The sequence below is a fragment of the Typha angustifolia genome, chromosome 9, assembly GCF_048772165.1.
Source record: "Typha angustifolia cultivar Huaian chromosome 9, ASM4877216v1, whole genome shotgun sequence".
Classification (NCBI taxonomy): domain Eukaryota; kingdom Viridiplantae; phylum Streptophyta; class Magnoliopsida; order Poales; family Typhaceae; genus Typha; species Typha angustifolia.
The window spans coordinates 4,524,124-4,551,866 of NC_133247.1; the positions used below are offsets into that span (position 1 = coordinate 4,524,124).

General features: G+C 38.0%; 3 protein-coding genes and 1 pseudogene across 3 annotated transcripts; 2 read left to right on the plus strand and 2 right to left on the minus strand.

Moving 5' to 3' along the window:
- Window positions 1-8,712: 8,712 nt before the first annotated feature.
- Window positions 8,713-11,530, minus strand: LOC140766840 (uncharacterized; annotated as a pseudogene).
- A 1,508-nt stretch (window positions 11,531-13,038) lies between these two features.
- LOC140767545 (cyanate hydratase) lies at window positions 13,039-18,329 on the minus strand. Its single transcript, XM_073107498.1, has 4 exons — window positions 17,947-18,329; window positions 16,825-16,896; window positions 14,704-14,812; window positions 13,039-13,447 (listed from the first exon to the last, which is right to left on the minus strand). The coding sequence occupies exons 1-4, from the start codon at window positions 18,231-18,233 to the stop codon at window positions 13,385-13,387; spliced, it is 531 nt and encodes a 176-aa protein (XP_072963599.1). The 5' UTR covers window positions 18,234-18,329; the 3' UTR covers window positions 13,039-13,384.
- Window positions 18,330-20,379: 2,050 nt separating this feature from the next.
- Window positions 20,380-22,666, plus strand: LOC140767111 (uncharacterized). Its single transcript, XM_073106899.1, has 4 exons — window positions 20,380-20,669; window positions 20,774-20,925; window positions 21,074-22,130; window positions 22,212-22,666. Exons 1-4 carry the CDS (start codon window positions 20,586-20,588, stop codon window positions 22,284-22,286), a joined length of 1,368 nt encoding a protein of 455 aa, XP_072963000.1. The 5' UTR covers window positions 20,380-20,585; the 3' UTR covers window positions 22,287-22,666.
- An 871-nt stretch (window positions 22,667-23,537) lies between these two features.
- LOC140767288 (protein unc-13 homolog) lies at window positions 23,538-27,713 on the plus strand. Its single transcript, XM_073107139.1, has 5 exons — window positions 23,538-24,247; window positions 24,600-25,493; window positions 25,592-26,053; window positions 26,144-26,330; window positions 26,462-27,713. Exons 1-5 carry the CDS (start codon window positions 23,723-23,725, stop codon window positions 27,448-27,450), a joined length of 3,057 nt encoding a protein of 1,018 aa, XP_072963240.1. The 5' UTR covers window positions 23,538-23,722; the 3' UTR covers window positions 27,451-27,713.
- The last annotated feature ends 30 nt before the right edge of the window (window positions 27,714-27,743 follow it).

Genomic DNA, 27,743 nt, shown 5'->3' on the forward strand with positions numbered 1-27,743 from the left:
CTTAGTTAACGACGTCTTAATCTAAATTCGCTGCAACATTCTCCTACCTCTTGATGTATATTCCCGTCCTAATTACTTACTCTGCCGTCACTTTCGGGTTTTTGCATATGTTACATGTGTGACTAATAGTTATCGAATAAAAACTATCTACCTCCACACAACACTTTAATTTTTGGATAGAATAAACACAAAACTCGCAGTTTCGTCAAGCGCTACTTTATCGAAAGTGACTTCTCGATTACCTTTTGACTCTCCAAAAGCAATCTAAGCTTAAACATTTGCAAAGGTGACTATTACTAACATATAGCATTAAAACCTCATTTGAGTCCAATAATAAGGCCTCACAGCATCTAATATTGCTTCTCTCTTCCGAGCATTTTATCTCATTCACTGACTTTGAGTGCATTTTCTCTCTATTTTGGCCAAAAAATTAAAAATAAACTAAGGTATATATCCTAAGATCTAGGTGTGTCTAGTGGTCAATTTGGTTGCCTTATTTAAGGAATACAAATCAAGAGATCCTTACAATTTACAGTCATTTTCTTCAGTTACTATTACTTTACGTTTTGACTCTCTCTCTCTCTCTCTCTCTCTCTCTCTCTCTCTCTCTCTCTATATATATATATATATACCTAAATTTACCGACATGTAAATTGTAAATGGGATTTGCCACAGTTGAAATGTCACTCTCATGATAGAAAACATGAAGTCAGAGCTGCCACGTTCAAAATGGATCAATTAATATTCCTCAAACTGAAGTGGAGTAGTTTCATATGTTATTGAGGATGTGAAAGAGTTACCTTTTAAAAGAAACTTACCTGTGAGCGGTGAAAGCTACAGTTGTCACTTAAATGAGCTTAGCTCGATTGAGCTTAGTTAAGTTGAGTCAGTCTTCGGACTCAAGCTCCACTGATACCGAGATTACTTAAACTTGACCCGTTTATTAAACTAGCTCGAGCTAGTTGAGTCCGTGCGTATTAATTTCATTTATAATCAATAGATGGAAATTTATATTGTTTGCAAATATCGTCTATATTTTATAATCACATGTTAAATGAAAAAAAAAATTGTACAAACACAACACATTGCAAAACTAAAATAGCTAAAATTTGCGAGTAATATTTATTTTCGGTCTATATTTGTAATCTTGCAAATCATTCATCTAGCGAGGAAAATACCGGCCTCGGAGGTACATCCATAGTCAATAAGCCTACCTAAGTTAGCTAACCTATATGAAAATTTATTAACTTCACGATAGATATGTTAAAAAAATATATTAACAAGAACTCAAAATTTTATAATCATCAACGTGAGAGGACATTGTCCAAGATACTGGGTGAAGGCCCTTCGTAATATTTAACCTGAGCCTAAGCCTGAGCCAGAGCTAGAGCCGGAGCAAGAGCACATAGAATTTAAAAGAATTTGCTCGCTAACTATCCATATATAAATGCATCGTTCGATGTTATGTACTTACGATAGCGATACAAAAAGAATTATGCGAAAGCAACCACAGTAGAACTCAACTTAGATGGTTTTATTTTGCACGATAAATAGAGAAAAAGTATAAATAACACCTTTGACTATATTACTATCACAAATAAGCCCTTCTCCTTTTATTATACCCAACCACATCCTACCGTTTCATAATTAATAGACTACTAAATTAAATGTTCGATATGTAATCTCATAAGATCAATGAATCCAAAAGTATTGTTATCTAAATTACTTAATATTTCATATTTATGATATCTTTTTAATCACAAGATTTCAAGACCTCTTTATAAATGTGTTAGCCTGTGAATGTAAACTAACTCTCTTAATCATATCCCATACTTTTGAGTGTAAACTAACTCTCTTAATCATATCCCATACTTTTGAATGTAAACTACTTTTGAGTGATTTATCTAAATATATTATATTTTGTTTCTTTGTTTTTATTATACACTCTCTATCGTATCAGTATTTATCAATTGACTCTTATTCTTTATATTTACTGTAAAAATAAAAATAAAAAACACATTGACGATCCTCTTAATAGATAATAATTATATAAATATTAAAGTAACTCTATATGTAAATTGACCTTAATACTCCGAGTAAGCTTTATATTACGATATTTTAGATATCTATATTTAAAAAACTATTGCTCATCTCATGTATAATTATATTTTGTGACAGTTTTGAACATCTAAAATTATTCGTGCTATATTTTTAACAACTAAAAATCAAGTAATAGCGAACTAAAAAGACATTTCGAATGTTTTACCTAGCTATTAGGACCATTTATAGACTTGTATTAAAATAGACAATAAATAGTGGGCAGTAGTAAATTTTTTTAAAAGATAATAAAAATTTAATGATGTTATTAGTTAGATTAATATCGTTGAGATTTAAATTACACTCATTCAATATAAGCCTCTTTAAATTGAGGATGGATAATAGTAGACTTACACAATGAAAGATCTAATATGAAACAGTAGCTTCTGTTTTATGTATTATTTTTTATTGTCATACACAAAGAAAGGAAAGAAAAGGTACATATTAACTAGCAAGTACATACGCCAATAAATTGATGCTCACGAGTCATAACGATTGAGACTTCTCACTACTAACATTCATGGACTTGTACATATCTATAGTTGGATGAAAGCTAATGTAATGTACCACAAACACTGCAGAAAAATGTGCTTATTTAATTGCAGCAAAGTTAGTTCACATAGCAACATCGAAGTATAGATGATGAGCTTGAGTTCAAAGACTTATCCTATCCGATAAATCCTCGTTAAGAGATCTAAGAGATTTAGATTATACTCATTCTAATTACCAGAGTCCAACAATATAGTATATATAGCAGTATATGATATATGGTAAATTTCATATCATCACCCTTCAAGATCAATCGTCGATCAATGAAAAGCGAAGTTAAGGATAAACATAACATTATAAAAAGTTGAGCATATTATTATATCTTATAGCTCAGATAATAAACTGACATTTGATATAGAAGGGATCATAATATTAGTTTGCTATCTTAGATGGACGTCGAGCTATCTCATGACTTGCTGGTTGCCCCGGTGCTCTATGGTTGTTCCCCTTGAGACTACGAGGGTCGTTGGATTCCTCTACGATCGTCTCCAGCTTCTTCTCCATCGCCGGCCTCCGGTCGACACGTATCACTTGCGGCGGTGCTGGCTCCATTATGCGAGAAAATATTGTAGGAGATTTGTACATTTGGTTGTGAGACATACTCTTGTTTTGATGCTATATTTTATGGTGGTCAGTAGGTTTATGAGGAGTTATATATACAACTAGAATGAGCTTGTCATGATTGTAGGATAAGAAGGTGAGCTACTTCCAGTTGCCCTACTTGTTTTTTTCGTTTCTTCTATCACTTCCTTTCTTTTATTCACTATACCTTGATACGTTATGTACTAATGGGACAGTGTCCTTATCTGCTTAAGGATTGAGATTACATTAATGACCTTTGAAGAAGTGTAGCTTCTCACTACATTCTGTTCTAAAGATTCATATTTTTAAGGGGCTTTTGTATGTGCCAAAGGTCTTTATTTACATATATACGCTTCTAAATTTTATGCTTAGCGTGGTTACCTTTCAAGTTAATCGTCAATAATTATAAGTTCAGATTATAATACTCAATATATGTAAATAAGAACATGAATATTTATATCATTTTACATTCAATATAATGAAAATTTGATAGTAAGGTAGATTTAAAGGCGGGGTTTGGTTCTTGTATAAAAGGTAATTATTCATGAATTATGTCTTTCTTAAATATATTTTACAACTAAATACTTATTTATATAATTTAATTAAATTTTGTATAAAATAAATTATGTGATAGTTAAGTTATGACAAAATTTTATTATAGTTAGGGGGCGTGATAAAATTATGCACACGTACTAGATAAGATTTCCATTATACTAAACATACTTATTCACAATCCAACGTATGATTTTGCATACATTTATTTAAGATAATTATTATGCTTTAAAATCAAAGAATATAATGTAAACAAAGTTATGGATATAATTAATTTATATTTAAGATGTGTATATTAACTTTTAAAGGATATACATGTAAATATCAAAAGATATACAAACAAGTAAGATATTTTAAAAGAGGTAGGCATGCAAAACAAGAAGAAAGAAACACCTATTTTTAGTCCTTCAAGTGTCCAATTTGGTCATTTGAAAGAAAGGAGGAATGCTTACAGTAGCATTTTGGATAGATTCTCCAATAAATTGGTGAACATTGGGCTTATTCTTTTGTAGTGGGGAATAAGTACCAGAGGATAAAGAGTCAACTTCTTATCAGATAAAGACACCATTCGTCTCTTATTGGTGATTCTTTTTCCTTTCTTTTTGGGTTGAAATGGAAGCTGATTCTTGCTTTTGTTTGGATGCCACACAACAAGTAGAAGTTTATTTTTTAAGCAACAAAATGGACGTGAGTGATAACACTTCTCCTCCTCCACGCATAAAATATTCCAAAATATGTTCAGAAATATCAACCATAAGATTATGCAAGTGTTTGTTAATTTATGTTTAGAATCTTATTCTTGATTGCAAGAACCATATATTATTCACGTTTTTAAATATATTAAAGCAGGCCTTTGTGTGGCTATCAAAGTCGTGGAGATTAATTGGGCTCTAAGTTGGCCTTATGACCCCATTTCATTTGGAGTAGATCAAGTGATCACCCTAGATATCATGACATCTTATGCTAAGTTGCTAACTACACTAATTAAGCTTTTTTTTATTTTTGATAGATCACAAGCTCATAGATTAGTTATAGTTACGTAATAAGCTAGTTATGGATAACTAGACTAATTATTCTAAGAAACGATCACAATGAGCCAAAATCTTTTGTATATAGGTGTTCTATAACATTCTTTTTTTTAACTAAATATCAACGACCCAAATGATGCGACGAATTAAGATCCAGAAAGGGGGCAGGCTAGTGGTGGGCATTTGGAAAAGCCAGTCCAATCTAGTATCTTTGTTCAAGGAGAATTGAGCATAAAATTTATGTTGGAGTAGAAGGATTTAACCACTGGACTGTGTCGTGACCTGTTCTAATCAAAATTTTATAGTTCCAAAGCAAAATCTTGTTTATTAACATTTCATTTCTCATCTTTTATTGTATCCATTTATTACTTTCTTTTTCACCGCATCGATCTTTAGTCTTGTCATTCGCCAATGCTACTTCGCCTATGGATTCAATTCGACTCACCTCTTCTGTCCTCAAACTCTTTGCTGACCTCCCCACTCATCCAGTCCTCTTGCATCAGCTACCTCGACTCCAATATCCAACACCTCAACAATGTCCATTGTCGTCGGGATCCCAGGCGGTCGTTGCTATGGCTGTCATTGTCGTGGTCATCTCAGATGTTCTTCTCTTTTCCCTTTTTGTACTTGTTTTTTTTATAAGATATCATTGCTTTGTGTCATATGTTTATGTGTGTCGGGTCTTCAAGTGGTTTTGACGGAGCTATAGTCTCTATGACCCTCTTGCGTGTGTGTGTGTCTTATTAATTATGTGGTATTGCCTTTCTTGAAGAGCTTTTGGCCCATCAAACAGCTTGCTATGTTATTTACTTGTTTATCTGCATCTTAATTACCCCTTATTTCAGAACATATTTTAATTGACCCGATTATTTGGATCGCGCAACGTCAAGACCCACAACCGTGAGTCGAGTAGACAGTCAAGTACAGAGTCAAGAGGAGAGGAATGAGAAGAAAGAAGTTAGGGCAAGAGAAAAAGAGGATTAAAAAAATGATGGAGGAGAAAAATAAGGAGAGAGGAAATAAGATAATTAGAAAATTAAAACAAAGACGACCTCACTAGGGAGGCGGAGAAGCCTCTCTCCTTCCAACCAAAGTAGCTAGAGGAGAGGAGAGGAGAGAGGGTCGAAGAAGAAGAAGAAACCAAATGATTTCTACATATAGTAAAGATGTCCTCAAGGAAAGAACAAATTTAACCTAAAAATAAGAAACTGCAATGCATATCTATCCTTTGATGTTAATCTATATAAAGATATCTTTCCTCAACAACAACAACAACAACAACAAATAAAAAACGCGCAACAAACCTCAACTAAGAAACCCTACAAAGCCAAACTAACTACAACTAAATAAGTTTAAATTTCTGGTTTCCCACCCTTATAAGTAGCACGTCTCCTTCCTTCACTTTTGCCCCCGAACACAAGCAAAGTAAGAAAAGATAAGGAGAGAAAGAGCGAGAGAGAGAGAGAGAGAGAGATCATGGCAAGCAAGAGGAGTGATGTGATGCTTGTGTTTTGCTTACTGCTTCTCATGGCTCCATCGCTTCATGCGAGCTGCATGATGAAATGCAGTGGAAACTGCTCCTCAACGTTAGTCTGCGATTCCCTCGTCTGCCGAGTCAACTGCAGTAATACTCTCTCTCTCTCTCTCTCTCTCTCTCTCTCTCTCTCTCTCTAGTTAAAAACTTTGTTGTTATAATCCTTTATTATATATTAATTAGATGGATAGAAGTTATATATATATATATATATATATCATATTAATTCTCTTGCTTTCGCAGCACATAAGCCAAAGATCGGCAAGGGCAGGAAACTTCTCGTGCCGGTGATCGGCCTGAACGACTGATGAAGACTTTGCGATTTGCCGGCGGATGTTTACGGTGCTCTCTGTGATCAATTCAATCGGCAATTAAAACTGATGCTTAAAAAAAATAATAAAATGTATCTGTTTGATGGACTGATGGATGAAATGGAGTTTGTAACTTGGAATGGCCATTTAATATTATTGTACTTTGTTGTGTCTTAATTAATGCGCTTTAATTATCCTACTATTATGGTTTTATAATACAATCCCTATATCGTATTGTTTCAATTTGATACAACTTGAGTTGGATCAGACTGTATCAAATGAAATAAATTTATTTTGGAAAAAAAATAAAGTATTTATCCAGAGCGTTCGAACACAGGGGACCGTATTCAAATACACTGTGCGAACGCCTGCAAGTGTTTACAAATACAGAGAACGAGAATTATGTGTTCGAACGGCCTTCAGCCCGTTCGAACACCTACACACGTTTGCAATAGCAAAGAATAGAAAATCTACGTTCGAACGGCCTCGGGCGTATTCGAACGCACCACGGTGAAAACACTTTATTTTTATGGTTTTATTTTTATTATTTGAGTTTAAAAGTAGCCTCTAAGTATTGTGAACTGCACCCTAATTGAGTTATATTATGAAATCATATTTTCTTCTTCTATCTCTCTCTATCTCTCTTTCTCTCCTTCCTTCTTGCCCTAACTTCACGTCGTCCCCTAGCATCCATTGGTTAGACCTTCCTTCTATCTGTTGCAGCCCTAATACTTTTAGGAGCGACCTCTTTTTTTCCTTCATCCTATTCCCATCTCTATTCGCCAATATTCTCGTCCATATATTATCTTCTCCTTCCATTCGCCACTATTAAAATCTCCCTTCAGTCTAAATAACTAACCCATCCACATATCGGTCCAGTCTTAACACAATTTTAATGCATAACGAATCATGAAGATCTTGAAATCACTATTCTCCGAGTCAAGATGCAAGTAATAAAAGACGGAGATATTAAGATCTAATTCTCATTCCATTGCTATCCATAGATATTATCATCTAAAACCCAGTGGTCCTCAAATCTTTGGCTAGATTATTAGAGATAGAAACCACCGTTGGTAATTAAAGAACTCATTAGTCTTATAACACCGGAGATGAACAATATACTTACTGATTGATAATTAAAGAACTCAATACTTACCAAGAAAAACAAAATGTAATAATTTTATGACTAAAATTCGTTAATCTAAGGGTTTGTTCGCATCTATACATACCTCTTTAAAAAATTATTTGCATGAATATTTTTCTAAAAGTAATAAAATATATTTTTATCCTTTTACAATTAATTTGATAAAATTTTATATAATTAATTATGGATGAAGAATATCCATGTAAAAAGTATAATTAATTATGCATGAAGAACATATATAAGAGCGGTATTCACGAAAATAAGATATTTTAGAAGGGTATGGGGTAGAAAATCTAATATTAAATACAGTTGGGTTAGAGAGAGAGAAATAAAGTGTTAGGGAGAGAGAGAGAATAAAAATGGCAAGCATGAAGAATAATGTGAGGATTGTATTATACTTAGTGCTTCTAATTGCTCCATCTCTTCACGGCTAATGCTTTGATGAATGCATGCATATGTGCATTGCATTCAAGCCCGTTTGTGCCATGCCCTGCTTCTTTGAATGCATGAGAAAACCTCGTAACCTCTCTCTCTCTCTCTCTCTCTCTCTCTCTCTGTGCGATTTAATACACAATTAAGCATTAATTGTGTATTCTGTGCATGATTTAGCAAGTCATGAACTTAATTATGATACATTTGTGCAGCATTTTATATCCCCAATGAGGTTGGCGGCGGCGACCGAGATGGTTGAAAGAAGATGTAGTAAAATTTATATTCGTCGTTTGTCTTGGATTAATCGTCAAGATTGTATTTTGTGGTTGTTTAGTTATTTGGTGGTTTTAAACTATACTTGTACATAAGCCATCTTTGTTAGGGTATCAAACAGGGAGTTTGTACAGCATTATTAAGAATCAATATCATTTCTTCTGACTCAGAACCTAAGTTTGACCAAAGAACTTGAAAGCTGGTTGACCAAAGAATTAATGTTTCCAATTGTAGATACTAAACATCAGCATTCACTAAGAACAGCTTGTATAGCATTGCGCCAAACCTTTTGAAGGAATTCTTACAGAATTACAGTAGGATAGCAACCTGTTAGTTAGGTCAAACCCAACAGTAGCCAATCTCTATTTGTTGCCTATATGCCTAGCCCTGTTGCATGGGGGCATTCAACCGCCCATGCCTCTCCATCACTCTCCTTGTGGAGACGGCAGCAGCCTCACTGGCTAGCTGCGTTTCCGGCAAATTCTTGGGTGATCTCTTCCTGCACTCGGCTCCGAGTCACTGCAAGGTGATCCAGTGTTTGGGCTTTCTCTACTTCTACATTTGCTGCAGGTTCCACAGCAGGCAGAATTGAACCTCGGCTCCATGCAGCTGCAGCATGGGAGCTCCCGGATTGTTGGGCATCAGTTTTGACAGAAGCATTGCCATTAGTCAATCTAGGCACATTGTTCTTGGGTTGAGGTTGAGGGGTAACTGAGGAAATTAGTATGAATTAAGGAGCTTGAGGTACAGCACCAGATCTCATTGTTGTATCCAGCCTCTGAATCATAGGCACTAGACATAAAAAGATAGAATAGATAGAATTATCAGAAGAAGTGAAAGTCTAATCATTTGTATACAGCTATTAGATAAAACACTGAGATGGAAATATGATATCTTACGTATCAATGCGCCCACTGCGCTATAGCGCTATTCATCACTTCACTGGGAAGCTCAAGGATGTCATTTGGGATTGTCGTGCCAACCAGAAACTGAGCAATCTCATTACTGAAGTTGTTGCAGTTGTGACTGAGGAGATTGTAGGTCTCAGGTGTGTAACATGGACTGATCTCTGCAGGTACTCCTCAGAGACATCCTTAGGAACATGAGTCACCCCGATGTCTACAACTCGAATTGGAGCTCCATAAGGTGTCCTTCCTGCAGGATCTTGTTGGATGCCTGCCCTGAAATAGTACTCAGTTCCATAAACTACCACACCAGTTTGCCTGTGACATTATACAGAAGAGAGACACTTTGTGATCATATCAGCTAATAAATACGTGTTGATGCATAACTCTGGGCCTTAAACTTACTACAACAAATGGAAGCATTGATTGATATAATTGGTGACTTGGAACAATTATAGTGTAGAGTGTCAACATTCACAAAGAGCTCCTTCACGAAAAGATCTTTGTCATAATCCAATTACAGTACATACAAAAGGCCACTAAATCCATGAGAAGTCAAGATAGGCAGTCAAACATCCTCGATCTTACCTTGTGTAGCTACTAAAGACAAGCAATCCCTCCTAAGGGTTATCTGCGATTGCACCAATTTACAAATAAACCTGCAATACTAGGAGAGGAGAAAGAGTAGCCTTGTCACTTATATGCCTAATGGCTTACAACTCGTGTGGAAAGAATTTGAGGACGATTTCCATGTTATTGAGAAATTGAATATCAAGAGTAAAGCTAATAGCAGTTAATGACAATTCACAGAGCTAAACTAAAGGAATTCTACCTACAAGTGAAATTAGTGATATCCTGTATGATAGATGAGTCCTTTGAGTTCTTTTAATCTTATTTTCCTGCATAATCAGGACAGCAGAGCAGCAAAGATCAATTTAAAACCCCACAACTGTGTCATCTTTCACAAATCTCTACATTATTTTGGTGCTTCAGAGTATAAATAAATCTCATTCTGACAGTTACATATGACAGCTAGCAGACATGGTGCATGACATATCATAACGGTAAATGAGACCCTTTTAGTAGTAACAATAAAATCAATATTTACATTTGTGTTTTGGTTTTATGCAATATAATTTTATTAGGGGCCCTAGTAAATCAGAAGAAAATGATATAGATGAGATTTTTAGTTGGCTTTATTATGATGGAGCTATTCTTTTAATATTAAGTGGCCATATTTAAACAAGCTTAGTCAGATGTTAGGACCAGAGCCCTAGGCGACCACCTAGGTTGTCTAGGGGTTGAGCCAACCTTATGCGTTGACTTGAAGTTTTGCCGAGCTTCAATTTTCATGAAGACAAACAACCTCAAGCTTAACATAGTGTTTTGCATCTTTTATAGGAATATATAAACAAAGAAAGAAAGCTATAGGTAGAAAATTCTATAACATTTGAGATTAAAATTAGCACCCATGAAAGATAACTCAAGCAAAATTGATTGAGATTGTTTGGGCATAACTAGGAGTCATGTAGTATAATGACAATCATCAAGAGGAGTAATTTCCTGCGACCAGATGACTATACTAGAACTTATCCTTCTAATGACTATGGTCCTCAACATGGAAGATCAAAATGAGTTCATTTTTTCTTTTCCTTTTGCTGCCCTAGATGCTAAATTATGCTCATACCTCCCAGTTTTACAAGCCTAAGCTCATGGAGACTACTCCCTCTAAGATTGGCTGCCCATACCTAATAAACGAAATGCGAGCTCATACACTTACCATATGGCTTAAAGGGCTTTCCCAAGTAATGTTGTTGAAAGCTAACGGGCAAACCATTGGCTAATATCATACACATTTAACTTGACATTATATCCATCCTGCAGCAAATATAGCATATATCTCTAGTTCATTTAATCAACACTAGTAACAGAACATTCGAGCTTATCACAAGATTAAGAACCAAATCCCTACCTCCTCCTCCATCTTTCTGGAAACTTGCAGCTTCTTGCTTAAGATCCGAAAGGAGAAAACCTAGGCAAAACGAAAACGATTATTTTATACTAAATCAAACACAAGATTATTCTTAATAGTACAGTATAATGCAACTCAAACAAGCACCCATGAAGTCTTACAATAGAGGAAGGAAATAAAAATGTTAACAAAAATCCAGAATTTCTCAAGATGAACAAATAAGAACCTCATATCACGCCGCAGAAATTACATCTTCGTAGCGAAAGATCGGCCTTGCTAAGAAATTAACCGATGAAATGAAGCATCGCTCGAGGAGGAGGAAAAAAAATAAAGGATCAGCAAAAATCAACACCATAAAGTTCCATAGTCGACATTCAATTAACGAGATATGTCCAACAACAACAACAACAACCTCAAATCAGGCAGCAAAACAAATTGGAAAAGCCTGGAGAGCGATTAGAAGAAGAGTATATTACACCGCTACTAGTAAAAGAAAGAGGAGTTACATCGTGAAACAAGAAGAAGCGAGAGTGATGCGAGTGCGACCGAGAAAGAAGCGGTGGCGACGAATTGAGCCTAATACTCAAACTAAACCGGAGCTCGAATTTTCGCACCAATTTACTCGCCTCGCCCGTGCCAACCTACGTCGGACCTCTGAGGAGTCTTCCCATCGACATTCCATTAGACAAAGTCGAAATATATATATAGGTAGATTAGATAATTATAGTACAAGATGTGGTAGGCGGATCGGTCCATTAGTAATAAGTATAATCATAATCTGGAATAGCTAGACTATTGGCTTGTTTGGGTTAAGACTAAGTTTCGCATTGAATTAGTTAGTCTCATTTTTTAGTTTTAATTTTTTAAAAAATAAACTTAATTAGATATAAAAAAGATAAAAAAATTATTTAATTATTGAACTAGTTCAGAGAATGTCACTAAACTGAAAGCAAACTTGGAGATTGTGTGTAGTGGCATTATTACATCTAAAATTAAAAGATTTAGCCGTTCATTTCAAAAATAACTTTATTTCATAATAGAATTCTTTATTTTAAAATAACAACTAAACATTGTAATAACCTTATTTTAAAATATAAATATTATTTATTAAAATTACATCTTATATAACACACTCCAAATTACCCTTAATTTCTATTACATTAACTTATTTTATATCAAATCAAAGAATAACTTCATAAAAAATAAGATATATTTTTCTCATCTTTTCTTTAGCTTATATCGCATCAAAGGTAATTAAAGATAAATACTACACTCTTATTCTAGAATACAAATAAATAAAAAAATAATTATTTTTAAATAAAAAGAAATATTTTAAAATGTATCGCTATTCCTAAAATAATCGTGCTTGGCCGCTTGGGCCAACGGCCAGTCAACGATGTTACCAGTCCCGTTGACTACCTTGACCACAACAAGGCAGTCACTAAAATGCCCATTTAGGTCTACTATGATGATTGAGCTTAACAATATCTTTGAGACTATTAAGAGTTCCACAGCTTCACTAACCAACGGTTTGTGACTTCCCAAGAATAAAGTCATACAGATAGCAACTTGTCAGATGAAATATGGAATAGAAAGGGTATTTAATCTTTAATACTCACCTCTGAGAAAGTGGTAGGCAGCTGTGGAGGCAGGCACAAGTCATCACTAATATTTTGCTTGCTCTACCATAATAAAACAAATATACAGCAGGAATTGTTGAGCATCATACATAGCTATAATACTGTAACAGTGAACTCACAAACTGGCTTAACAAGTTCCAGAAATCTAAGTTCACTGACAAGGACTTATGATAACACCACTGGCAACACTAGGCATTCATTAGCTGTGTTCTAATAGCTATATTCCAAATCGTATGATCTTGCACATTCCTCCAACAAGTAGATAAAAAGGTTTTATCTGTTTCACAGCATTGGTTATCATGCAATGCAAGATTATGCCAATATAAAAGGCCATACAATATAAGACGTGCATTCAGATATAGCATTCACTGCTCGCTGGTTGAAGGGGCTTGATGCCGCCCCAGCTTCGAAACCATATGCTGTGACCTCTGCAAAGGATAAAAAAGAAAACAAAAAAATGAATATTAAAGAAGATACGTCTACAGTACAACAAAATGTAGAGAAAGGTGCACAGCTAAAAGTTCAGTAAGTATTAAAACTATCTTCATTTTGATATCAAACCTCAGAAAAATTTGATTCAAATGCTCTGCAATAAACAAGGGAACCAGGGCTCTAGCAATGAGCCTATAAGCCCAGATGATTATGCAAAGCCTATAAGGGCTGCTAATCATTATGAATATCAACCATATCAGTTTTTTTTTGGTTGGTTGGTTGATTAAGCCGATGCAGCCAAAGGGGAATGGATAAAACATTCGATAGGTTGTCTAGTGTTCAGAGCAGGCTCCCTGGCAGCTCTGAAAAATCAGGAAACAGTACAAATGAACAGTAAGGCCAAACACGGTAGTCCAAAGGCAGAGTTCAGAAGAGATGTCAACACAAATGGGCACCTACAACATAATTACAGGCTCCAATAAGAGCGGTATCTATTTCCTACATAAATGAAGTAGCACAACTTTTTGAGAAACATTTCCAAGTTGCTAGAGAGAAATGACAAGTAGAACAATCATAGAATTACAGCATTTAGATGAGTGGAAGTTGCTTCCCATATTAAATAAGCTGCCTCCATGGGTCAAAATTGAAAATGTCACTTGCCTAGTAAAAACATGGGTTGGCTGCCAATAGACAAGATGATTTGTGTAAACTTCAATGTTGAATACTGTTACTTTTGAGACTACCAAAAAGAAATTGCCTAAAAACATTCCACATATTGTCTCATCTGCCAACTCCAAAGATGCTAAACCTCAAATATGGCAATCAACACTGACTCTCAAACTACATTGTACACATATACATACATAAAGAAAGAACCGGTCCAGTAGGATTGGAGACATGATTCCATTAATGAGAATATAAGATTTGGAGATTCAACTTGAGGGAACTACCCGATTGGAAGTGATTCTACTATCTAAAATTCATGTTGGACTCAAAATAGGAGCAAGTGTAACTTCTAGGGAGAAATATAATAGGCTAGGTGATAAAGAAATCCGCACTTGTTTTGTGATCAATAAATGTAAACATTTATCTAGCAAATATTGATAGGTCCAAAGATCTCCAATGCATTAATCATGTAAATGCCACACCATAAATGGATAAACCAATCTGATTCATACGGCATCCAAATTTTCAAAAGGAGCAGTAGATTAGATACCAACATCATTTTTCTTTAGGAAAAAAAGAGACTAACCTGTTCACTGTAAGGCAGATACTTCCCGTCAAACGTAATAACCACACGGTCATTTCCATCAACACCTTGAACCTTGTCAACTGAACAGTAGAAGTCTATCGCTGACATACTTGGAATGAAAAAGAAGGGAGATATTCATTAAAAGTGCATATAATAGCACATAACCTTATATATAATTTGAACATGGCTCTCTGACAAGGCTTCTAATGTAGTTACTCAATTAAGTCACTCTTTTTGTTGGAAACTGTCAAAAAAAAGTCAGATTACTGTTTTGAACTTTTACAATATAGGATACTCTTCTATAATAACATTGAAACTCTTCAACACATCAGTGATAAGAATCACTATAAAAGCTCAAAAATATTGGGCCAAAAAACTCAAATGATGGAATAAAGCTATGACACCAACACATTTTCCCTTATTCTTTCCAACAACTAACAAGTACACAAACACTATCTTGGATGCCAATCCTTTATGATGAGGCAATTTTGAATCCGCAATTTTAGACAAGTGATTAACTATATACTAGATCAGAAAAATGATAGAGGAACTAAGACCATAAGAACTGGATTAAAAACATCCAATAGGCTACTGAGGTATCACCTAAAATTAGCCATCTCAGGGAATGTGGCACTTTAGTTGGTACAATAAGTTTGACTATTCCAGTATGGAAGATATTACGATATTTCTATTTCCTAATTAAAAAAAATAGCAAGGTTAAATGTGACCAAAAACATTTGAAATTTTAAATTATCTCAAAACCAGAAATTTGAACTAACAATACAATGTTTTACTAAGACCAATAGTTGAGAACATCTAAATTAAATCACTTTGGTTAATGTAAGCTCTGGCTTGTGCACCTGTCGGATTACCAATTCTGATTTCATACAGTACAGTGTACACTTTATTAGATCTTTCAGCAAACTACCAGCTCATGTGTTGGTGGACTGTTATCTACCTTGGAGTGATGGGTTGTTGGAGTTTTAGGCCTCATTTGCTTTGAGTTCAAAAGGGATTCCTGAATGTATTGGTTGGTCATGTGGTGGTGGACTGTTATCTACCTTGGAGTGATGGGTTGTTGGAGTTTTAGGCCTCATTCGCTTTGAGTTCAAAAGGGATTCCTGAACTCGGTCAGAAACCCTTAGCCAAGTTCAGGTAGCTAAATATCTTTTATCTTTTTTATCCCTAACCAAGTTCACACCCAATAAATAAAATATAACTTCAAGTTGATTCTAGTTTTACCACTGACATGATTTAAATCTATCACTTTTATCATTAAATCAAATGATATTTTGATCTATTAATTTAATATATCATTTATTTTTCTCCAAAATCAATATATTTTTTACTTTTTCACATCACATCAAAAGTAATAATTTACTCTTTAGTCTAGTTTACAATTAAACACCATATTTTCTTAGCCTAATTCAAGATACATAAACTAAGACTAAAAAATAGGCCAATTAATTAAAGTTGGGACTTAGCCTTAAACCAAACATAGCCTTAAGAATTGCTATGCTTTCAAGCCACAATAGATGTGGACGAGGTCAGGGGGATGCACGTGCCAGATCGTGCTAGCTTGAAAAGTTTGACTCAGTTGGACCCAATGCAATGCACTGTGTCAGCTTATATGTTGTTCTTTTGATAGCACTGTAATGCAAGGATAGGCCATCCCCAAACTAGAGGAAAAGCCTTATTTTGCCTCATAATATAAGAATGTCGTTCTCCAATACCAATAGGACTTCTTATGCAAATCTACGATATAACATAGACTAAGATGATCATATATATTTGACTATACGCATTTTGAAAGAATTGCCTCTATAGAAGAATCTTACTAGATGTCCCCAAAAATAGGCCAAAACAAAAAAAAAAATTTCAAAGAAATTAATAGAATTTACAACATTTGAAGAAGATGAAATTTCAAGAATATATAAAATTAAGTTCAGAATAAGTTTACCAAAATGGTTTTAAAAAAAAAATCAAGGTTAATTTGCATGTGGAATCAATTACCAATCACTTGTACATGCATGAAGGTTTCTTAATGCCGTAAAAAAAACTACATAGTTTGTAACCAGTTAGCAAAAGAACTATTGCATAAGTGAGTAAAAGCAAGCTTACATGCCATCGCCAAAATCCTCATTGATGATCTCTTTGATGCTTTCTCCAAAGTGCATAACAGCTTCATTTAACCTGAATATTGCATATTTAAGGGGGAAAAATTATATTTCACAGTCTTACAACTCATTACATGCATAAAAGTATCAAGCAAAACGAAATAGATTATCAGCAAAATTATTCGCTGGAAAAAAGAAAAACCAGGAAAATAGTTCCATCAAAATTAGGAAAAAAGAAAATTAGGTATATGATCAATCATTTGAAAGTTACAAAAGAAAAGGAGTGGATATCAGTATATCACAGTTATTGGTATCTAACAACGTAGCACATAAAATAATAGCAATCAAAAAATAAAACAAAGGACAGAAAAAAGAAAAGGAAGATGTAAATATCAATTGGTAAACCAGATAGCTACACTAGTAAGATGATAGTTGGCATGAAAAGTCAAAACAAGAAAAGTATGAGACAAAATACACAGGCAGCACAGTAAGCACCAACTGTCCAGATTAAGTGATAAGTGTCAGTTGCAACCATGATCCAGTGAGCCATACCTTTAAAGAGAAATAATGTAAGCAATAAGGGAGCATTGCCCAAATTTAATGATAATAACTTATAGTGTGAGATTCAATTGAAATATATCCTATTTTCATCATGGAGAAAAATGAATTCAGGAAATCATTGCACATCAGCTTAAATCTAAGTAATAGCAGATCCTAACAAACTTAAGAAAAGATTGATGAGGCTACAGAGAAAAGATACTTTAGTATCAGTAAGCCAATTTTATCTTCCCAAAATCGTACACTTTACTGCTCACTGGACAAAATATTCCACCAAAATCTTTAAGCAACAAAATTGATCTCAACCGTTTAGCCAATTCTCAAACTGGAACCACATCAAAGAACAAAAAGAAGAAAAAAGACCCCACAGTTTCCAATAAATAACAGAAGAACAAACAAGCTCACAGCAAATTGGATCCAATTCCAAGCTAAACTTCACCAACTAATCAATAGAAAGAAAAGCAAGAAATTCCATCATTCTTTTATCCTCGATGACAGACTGCAACTACCCAATAGCTTCCTTAAACGAAGAACAGTTAAATAACAGAACCTGGATTAGATTTTATACCTATAAATAGCGGGCTCCTGGATAATACTGGGATGGTAAGACCGAAAGGGAGGCGACATCATGAGATCGATGAGTTCATCTGATAGATCTGGAATTGCCTGCCGAAGTGCGACGGCTGTGTCCGGCTTGAGCTGGGCCTGGCGGCGCAGGAGCTGGGCCACGTAGACGTTGGTCAGCCCCGTCTCCGCCGCTATCTCCCCGTAGCTCTTCCCCGACGAAGCTTTTGCTTCCATTATCCGTTTCACCACGGCAACTCGATCCCCTTCTCTTGCGTTGCCGTTCTCCATCGCTACGCCGCGCTCCAAATGTTCGGCGAAATGCCACAGAGGTTGGAATATTACGTTTATAATGGTCCGTCCGTTTCCGTGGACTTGGAAAGCCGTAGACGATGTGTCTTCTGTTTGCCATCTACATATAATATTGTAACGTCAAATTATCCGATTATTTTATTAGTTTGTGGCAAATAGCAGTCGTTTGAGAGTACAATCTAAGCGTTCTATGATCCGATAGACTTTGAAGGCATTTATATTTGGACTTTATTATTTGAGGAAAATGTATTTAAAAAATAACAATAATAAAACAAGAAAGGGAAGTATCTTTAAGAGATAAACCAAGATAGTTAGCCCCCACCCCCACTAGTACAAGAGACGGTTTAACAAAAGAATAAGATAGCACCAGCATATCGTAGAATAAGTACCTCAAGAATGTGCTTTGAGAACGCTCAATAAAACCCCAAGAATGTGCCTTATTGATCCCAAGAATGTGCTCTCTTGATCATCTGGAAAGAAGATACACAGCCAAAGCCAAGCTTAGCCCTAAAAAGGCCTTTCAAGGTTTTAGAGATAATATCCCAGGTAGACCAAATCAAACACCTTTTCAATATCCCAACTTGATTAGCAAACCATCATTTTTACATCTATCCACCAGTAGAAATGGAACCATTCAAAGCCCCTTCCTTCTTAGAAACCCAAAAAAAAAAAAACCTCCTAAAGTATCAGTTTTTTCACAATGACTCTTAAACTATCGGACGCATCTCACTTCACTCCTTTAATTATGAATTTATTATATATGAAATGAATTATTGATAGTTTCATAGGTGAAACTACTCAGCCTTTATCTCTTGCTCCGAAAAAAAGAATCAATTTGCTTAGAATCAGAAACTCAATTTCCTTCGTGTATAAGAGATTGTCTCATTTTAAGCTAATTGATTCTCGATCTTCACCTCCGAAGAGTTTTTTTTCCGCAAGCAGAATGTTGCTCAACTTAGATTTAAGAGAAAGCTGAGCAGAGGGTGCCAATTCTTCACCAATATCATATTTCATAGAAGGCTTCATGTTTGATGATAGAATCAAAGTTTTGAATAATACCACCCCTTAATCTTGATTCTAAGGAAATGCAGATTGAGCAAAGAGGAGACCTTTGGATTCGTAGATTATCGACTTGATTCCTCCACCATTGACCAACTAGCATGTGTCGTTTGATTACGACTACTATAATTCCTAATAGACTCGGCATCGTTTACGTTTATATTCGCCGAGTTTAAACAAGATATGAGAACATAACTGGATTTCAATTTAAACTCGTACCAGATCCGAATCCTAATAAAAAAAAAAAAGCCGTTAAATGCTCTGTTTGGTGAAAGAGCTAGCACGGCGGATCGCTAAGAATCCCAAAGGAGAGGACGCTTAGCTGTCTCATCATCTATAGATCACTACTAGCGTGGGGACCACTCAACGACCCAATTATTCGATGCCATTTGTTTACATTTTTTAGGAACCGTTACCCCCGCCGTACCCAACTCGATACTGTGTATTTGCAAATCACCACCTATGTTCATTCTTATTGTGAAAAACCATTGTTTCTAAATAATTACAAGTGTGAGTTCTCGTTATGTCGAATATTAATATGTCTTAATTTTTAATTTGTATTGCTTAACTTTTCTGTTAAAACTATTAAGTTTTAATAATTTTATTCTTTATATTATCTCTTTTTAAAAATATTTTAATAACATCTAAAATGCAAAAGTAAAAGCCTAAGAATATTCACAAAAAAAGTCTTTTTATATTCAAATTAACTGTCTGATGTTTAGGAAGGCACAATAAATTGCATTTTCTCTTCATATTTATATTAAAGAAAAGTTAAAAGGAGGTTTGTGAATATGTTAAATGGAGGTACTTTTCTGCAATAAGTCTGAACTGCAGGTAGTGATATGCAAAAGGTGCAGAAGACTTCAGACGCTCGTATTTGGGTGCGCCTATCAATATATGTGCACCCAAGAAAACAGACTTCTGTGTAAACCTTTACGGCAAATAGTACACGTGTCAGTTAGACAACGAGAACCCACTTCTCCACCCACTCTTTTCGTATTATCGAATATATATTAATATAATATCAAACGTAGGCTCCCTATCATTACTCCTTCCAACGGTCATATTCCCTAAACTGGGAGAAGAACTTTTTAAACTTCATGACCAATTTGCCCCTCCTCTCATAAGAAAAGAAGATAGATTTCCTTCTCCGCTTCTGTTTTCGGTCTTCTCATTCCCATGAGAAAGCTCCAAAGGTCTCACTTTTCCTCTCCTCTCCTCTAGATCGACCCAAGTTAGAGCCGTAGAGAGAAAACCCTAGAGGTCCTCATCATGGGTTGCTTTCTTGCTTGTTTCGGAGGTCCCAAGCATCCAAAACGGCGGAGATCACCTAAGAGATCGCCGCCTAGAGTTCGGGTTCGTCCGATTCAGACCTTCTTTTCATCTTATTTTTGCTGAATTTGTTGTTATTTTTGGATTTTTCTTGGATCTTTTCTTATACTGTTTTGTGGTACGCTTAGATGCATGAAAGCTACAAGCTTTTGCAGCAGAGTGCTTCACCGAGGCAACCTTCGCAGAAGCAAATCACAGCTCAGCTTTCTCCCAAGAAACTTTCTCCTAAGAAACTTCTCGAGGAAGTAGCGGTTGGGCAGACTCCGGTTCCAGAGTTAAGGTATAAACTAATTTGCATCAGCTGGGTTTTCTTTGGATACTGCATCCTTTCTGTTTGATGATATGCGTCAACTAACTTTCTGTTTTTTATTTTTCGAGTAGATTTAGTTCTGATATGTTCTTTTTGTTTCTTATCGAATATTTTGTAGAGAGAGTAATGAGCAGGGGAGTAATGAGCAGGGAAGTAATAGCTGCAAGAAGAAAGTGACGTTTGATTTGAATGTCAAAACATATGAACCAGTACCAGCCGATGATGAGGAGTATCTTTCTGAGAGTAATGAAGAGGATGAAGCGAGAAAGGAAGATGAGATGCAAGAAGAAGAACAAGAAGAAGTGGGCAAATCAACTCCAAAATCTGGAGCTTACCCCTCAAATTATAGGTATCAGAATTGTCAGAATTGCGAGAGTGATGAGAGTGATTATGGAGAGGATGAAGAAGAAGACGAGGAGGATTATGATGATGATTGTGGCATCAATGAGGAAGATGATATAGTCGGTATTGAAGGAAATGATGAGGAGTCCTACGAATCATTCTTTTCTCTTCCAATGGATACAGAACGAGAGAACAATCAAGAAGTCTGCAGCCCGGCAACTAAGGGTGCCTCTTCTCCGGATAGGCACCCAACCCTTTTGACCAAGGGCAATCCACGAGACAGGAGCCATTACGTGCATTCTGTTCTGAATCCCGTGGAAAATCTATCACAGTGGAAGGAAGTTAAGGTTCGAACGGTTCCTCAGAAGAATCCAAGCAAAGAAAATGTGAACTTAGAGCAAGTAAACAATATGATACTTAGTTCTGAGCCTACATTTAGGACAAAGAAGCCTGAGAAGCTTGCTGTTTCAAATCACAGTCCTAGTCTTAGTAAGCAGGAAGTCTCTGTGGATGCTAGCCTTTCTACCTGGTTAGCTTCATCGGGAAATTCAAGTGTGAAAAGAACACAGGAAAGCAATTCATTTCACTCAAGCTCGCCAATAAGTCGAGAGGAAAGGCCGATTCTAGGCGCTTTGACTGTCGATGATATTAAACAATCATCAGCGACATCATCACCTAGAAAGTCCCCGAGCAGGAGCCCTGACGAAATTCCCATTGTGGGTACTGTGGGAAGTTACTGGAATTGCAGAAGTCAAAGAAATGAGTCGAGTTATTCTTCTAGATCTGGTTCAGAGACCAAAGGCATTCCAAATACCACAAGCAAATACAGCGAGGTATAGTCAAATACCAGAAAGTTTATGCCTTCTTCTATGTTCAATTGTTGAGCACTTAAAATCGTTTTTGGGTTGTTGCAGGATAAGAGAGTGAATTGGCACTCTACTCCTTTTGAGGTGAGGCTGGAAAGAGCTCTGAATGGAACTGCCGTTTAAGCTTGCTCTACTTACATCCTCCATGGTGTGAAGTGTGAATTGAATTGATTCTGAGGTTACTGGAATTCTTTCAATTGTTGTCTGTAGAGATTTGAACAAAGTAGTGTTGATATAGCTTTTGCCTGATTCGGACCTGGAATGTGAGTTTGAATGTTCTCTTGCGTCCTATTCCCCATCAGTGTCTTATGGGTCATGTTGTTGTCCTACTTCCAATTGGGTGCTTGTGTCTTGATCTATTACTGTGTAAGAATTAAAGAATGTGTGAAATCCTTGGTTGGATTGTTGGTTTCAGTTTGTTTTATTCAATTAGGAATATCTGCAAGTGCTGTATTCTCATTATGATACTACATTTATTCATTGGATTATATACGCTCATTTTGTAAATGATCCAGTCTCTTTGCACTCTTTTCTACTGGGAGAATTTATAATTTGTGCATTTGCTTTTTGATTATGGTAAATTTATGGGAAACATCATAAGTTATGTATTCATTATCATTCACATCCGGATATTTATCGTTCATCTTCCATTTTATTTTTAATGCTTTAAAAACACCCTACCACCGTAGATATAAAATAACATTAATACTTTTCGCCAAGTGGTTTTAGGTTAAGATAAGAGCAAGAGGGAACTAATCTTAAAATCAAAAAAGAAACATTTTAGATATTTTAGTTTTCTGGCTTTCAAAGTAGGACATTTTTTGAATATTAATCCATTATATTTTGAGACATACAAAGTAAAATACAACAGTCAGTCAATCAATAATAAGAGATAATGACACTAAGACTTTCTAAACTATTATCTATTTTAGATACCTCATATTTTCTTTGTTACATATTAACTCTTAAACTATGAAAAATTTCTCAACACCTATTTTATCTTTAATTTTTATCTCTTTCTTTTTCTCTAAAATAAGAGTTAAAATAGCCCATAAAGTGCATAAGATCACCTGCTCACATATTATTGTTTAATAAATAAATCTAAGAAATAACTAACTAAAAAACTTTTTAGAGATTATCCATAGTTAAAAGAGGGTCTGAAAATTGGATGTAATTATCCTTAACAACAAAAGCAAAAGGTTGGATGTTTTCAATAAATTGCCGTTGCTTCTGTTTATCTAGGTAATGCCATAGATGATGCTAAATATAGCAGCCATTTCAACGCCAGATCCACAGCGCCACCCTCAACCACAAACTCCTCCTGCCCTCCTGTTACTTCTTTTGGAAAGTCCTAAAACGTCGGGAATACTCTCTCTCTCTCTCTCTCTCTCTCTCTCTCTCTTTCTCTCTCTCTTTCTCTTTCTCTCATTCTCTCTCCTCACCTCCAATATCCCCCTGCTAGAATTCAGGATGGATTATTATACCATGTCCAGGAGTTCTCTACCGTTCCCTCGGCCGTGAACTGCTGGGCCATCATCGGCAGCGGCTGCTAGGTCAGAATGAGCCACCACCACTCCGTCTCATCGTCGACGGTGTCCCGGTCGGACTCCGAAATCGACTATGACATCGAGCTCGAGTGCCCCTTCGGTCGCCTCGAGGCCTTCTCCCGCGCCGACCTCCGGGAGACCGCGTACGAGCTCTTCTTCATGTCGTGCCGCTCGTCTCCCGGCTTCGGCGGCGGGGGCTGCAGGAACGGCCCCCTCAATTACTACCCCTCGACGGGGCCAGCGGAGAACGGAGGGGAAGGCTCGCCGACAGGAGGGGGTCCGAGGGGCGGCACGGGGATGATGCTGGTGAATAGTAGGATCAAGAAGGCCTTAGGGCTGAAGACCAGGAGGTCGTCGGTACTGATGAGGACGATGAGCCATTCGAACGCGACTACTGGCTCCGGTGTGCCCACGTGCTCGCTCGGGAAGGTGAGGCGGCCGATGACGTCGGCGGAGATCATGCGGGTGCAGATGCGCGTCACCGAGCAGAGCGACGGCAGGCTCCGGAAAACCCTCATGCGCACCCTCGTCGGCCAGGTGAGTTGAAACTTTGGAATATAGATAATTATTCCCAGGCCATCTTTTAAAATCTTCTTATAAGGATTAGTTTATTCTCATTGCAAATGACAAAAAAAGAAGAAGAATTAAGGGTAAAACGGTTCGTTCGATGTTTCTCGTCTACAAATTCTACATCGTCAGAGGTATGAAATATTAGAAATATATACATGAAGAGCTATATATTAAATTATGCAATACTGGTTCAGTAGCTCCATGCGTAATTAAACCTAGAAGTTTTTCAAGGTCACAATTATACCCAATTGGCTTTGTTAGATGGATTATGTTCTCAGCATGCATATTTGATATAGATTGGCCCTGGATTTGCTCACAGATGTGCAGAAGAGCGGAGACAATTATTCTTCCTCTCGAGCTCCTTCGCCAGCTAAAGCCATCAGAATTCAATGACATCCAAGAGTACCACCAATGGCAGAAACGCCAATTAAAGATCCTAGAATCAGGGCTCATCTTGCACCCCTCGGTTCCCCTAGATCGCCTGGATTCCGCCGCAGTCCGTTTTCGGGAGGTCATCCGGTCGAGCGATGCCCGGCCGATCGACACCGGCAAGTGCTCCGACGCCATGCGCAATCTATGCAACTCGGTGGTCTCCCTGGCATGGCGAAGCTCCAATGGCACCCAGCCCGAGGTATGCCATTGGGCCGACGGCTACCCGGTAAACATCCACCTCTACTTGGCACTCCTCCAAGCAATCTTCGACCACAAGGAGGAAACTATCGTATTAGACGAGGTGGATGAGCTAGTGGAGCTAATGAAGAAGGCATGGTCTACTTTGGCCATCAACAGGATGATCCACAACATTTGCTTCGGTTGGGTGCTCTTCCACCAGTACGTCGTCACCGGGCAAGTCGAGCCCGACCTGATCGGCGCGACGCTAGCCATGCTGGTCGAGGTGGCCAACGACGCCAAGAGAGCCGACCGCGAGAGCTGCTACGTGAAGGTGTTGTCTAGTGCTCTGATTGCAATGCAGGGATGGGCGGAGAAGAGATTGCTAGACTATCATGAGAGCTTCGGTAGGAGATCGCTGGCCAACATGGAGAATGTGCTCGCCTTGGCGCTCACCACGAGCAAGATCATCGCCGAAGACGTCACGAGCTTGACGAGCGGCGTGGCGTTGATCGAGCGCGACAGCGACGGGATGATCATCTCGTCAACCAACAGCAGGGTGGATCATTACATAAGGTCTTCGATGAAGAGTGCCTTCACCAAGGTGCTACTTCTTGCAATTCATCGTACTATATATCATTCTCCTTCTACTGTGTTATTATGATTAATTATCATTCTTTATCTTCTTCTTTGTGTTGTTAGATACTTGAGAATGGAATCGGACACGCCGATAGCATGAGCATCGTCGTCGACGAAGATCCAAGCGCAATCCTAACGCAACTTGCGAAAGACACGGAGCAGCTTGCTCTATTCGAGAAGGAAACCTTCTCCCCTGTTCTAAAGCGATGGCACTCCGTTCCGACAGCTGTCGCGATCGCCACCTTCCACAGCTGCTTCGGAGCAGTTCTCAAGCAGTACTTGTCCAAGGTCACCAGCTTAACTAACGAACTGGTTCGGGTCCTCCAGGCGGCAGGGAAACTGGAGAAGGCTCTGGTTCAGATGGCCGTCGACGACTCGACGGAGTACGAAGACGGCGGTAAGGGTATTGTGAAAGAGATGATCCCTTACGAAGTGGACTCCATTGTGGTTACTCTCCTTAGGAGTTGGATAGATGAGAGGCTAAGGATTGGAAAGGAGTGTGTCAACAGAGCAAAAGATACAGAGGTGAATGCTTAACTTGGTACTTGGTAAACATTTTTGGCCTTTCTAAATTTTTTTTTAGCTGCTAATTAGCTTATGCCGTGTACGTAACAGAGTTGGATTCCGAGGTCCAAAACGGAGCCTTATGCACAGTCTGCTGTGGATCTAATGAAGCTGGCCAAGGTGACTGTGGATGAGTTCTATGAGATCCCCATAGGAGCAAGGGATGAGATGATCCAAGATCTTGCGGATGGTTTGGGGACTATCTTCCAAGAGTATACCACTTTCGTTGCATCTTGCGGTATGAATGAAGCCTATGCATAAGCCCTCGTCTTTTTTTTTTATATTACTTACTAATTACACTAGTTTATTGATTCTATATATTTTATATATACTCTTATATGAATTGTGCTTCTTAATTACATCTGTCAGGGACTAAGCAAAGCTACATGCCCACCCTACCTCCATTGACAAGGTGCAATCAGGACTCGAAGATCGTCAAGCTATGGAAGAGGGCGGCCACGCCGTGCCACACCGGGGCAGTCGACTTCGCCGGGATCCGCAACAATGGCTTGTCCTGCTCTCTAGTCGACGGCCACCACCCCCGTCCCTCAACGAGCCGCGGCACGCAGCGCCTCTACATCCGACTCAACACACTCCACTATCTCCTCGTCCACCTCCACTCCCTCGACAAGTCCCTCTCCTTCTTCTCCAACAACCCCTCCCCGACCACCGCCGCCCACCGCCGCCTCACCGCCTCCTACCACTTCGACCTAGCCCGCTCCGCCGCCCAGACCGCCATCGAGTACGTCTCCGAGGTCGCCGCCTACCGCCTCGTGTTCCTCGACTCCCATCGCTCCTTCTATGGCGGCTTGTACCTTGGCGGCGACGTCGAGAGCACCCGCATCCGCCCCGGGCTGCGAACCTTAAAGCAGAACCTGACCCTCCTCGTCTCTATCCTCGTCGACCGCGCGCAGCCGCTCGCGGTGCGGGAGGTGATGAGGGCGTCGTTCGATGCGTTCCTGATGGTGCTGCTCGCCGGCGGGAGCGACCGGGCTTTCTCTGCCGACGACTACCAGATGGTGGTGGAGGACTTCCGGAGCCTGAAGCGCGTGTTCTGCACGTGCGGCGAGGGGCTGGTGGCGGAGGAGGTGGTGGAGAGGGAGGCGGAGGTGGTGGAGGGGGTGGTGGAGCTGATGGGGCAAGCGACGGAGAGGCTGATAGAGGATTTCAGCATCGCGGCATGCGAGGCGAGCGGCATCGGCGGCGGAGGAGAGGCCAAGGTGGTGCGGATGCCGCCGACGACCCGGCGGTGGAACAGGGCGGAGCCGAACACAATTCTGAGGGTGTTGTGCCACCGGAATGACGAGGTGGCGAACCAGTTCTTGAAGAGAACGTTTCAGTTGGCAAAGAGGCGATGAGGACAGTCTGCTTTTGGTTTGCTATGGGAAGTGGTGGTGTGGTACTCTGGATTATTTATCGATATCTCTACAAGTTTCTTGCTCAAAGTCAGAAGCAGCAGCAGAAGAGAAGAAAAGGAAAAGAATGTGCAAGTTTGCTTCTGGTATAAAGATTTTATACAGTCCCCAAGTGACTATAAATTTGTGTGTTTTTTTTGTATGTATATCCTTCTAAACTTTCTTTAATTCTATGTACATTCTTTTGTATAGGTATCCTTTGAACATTATCATTCTACTTAACTATGCAATTTCAC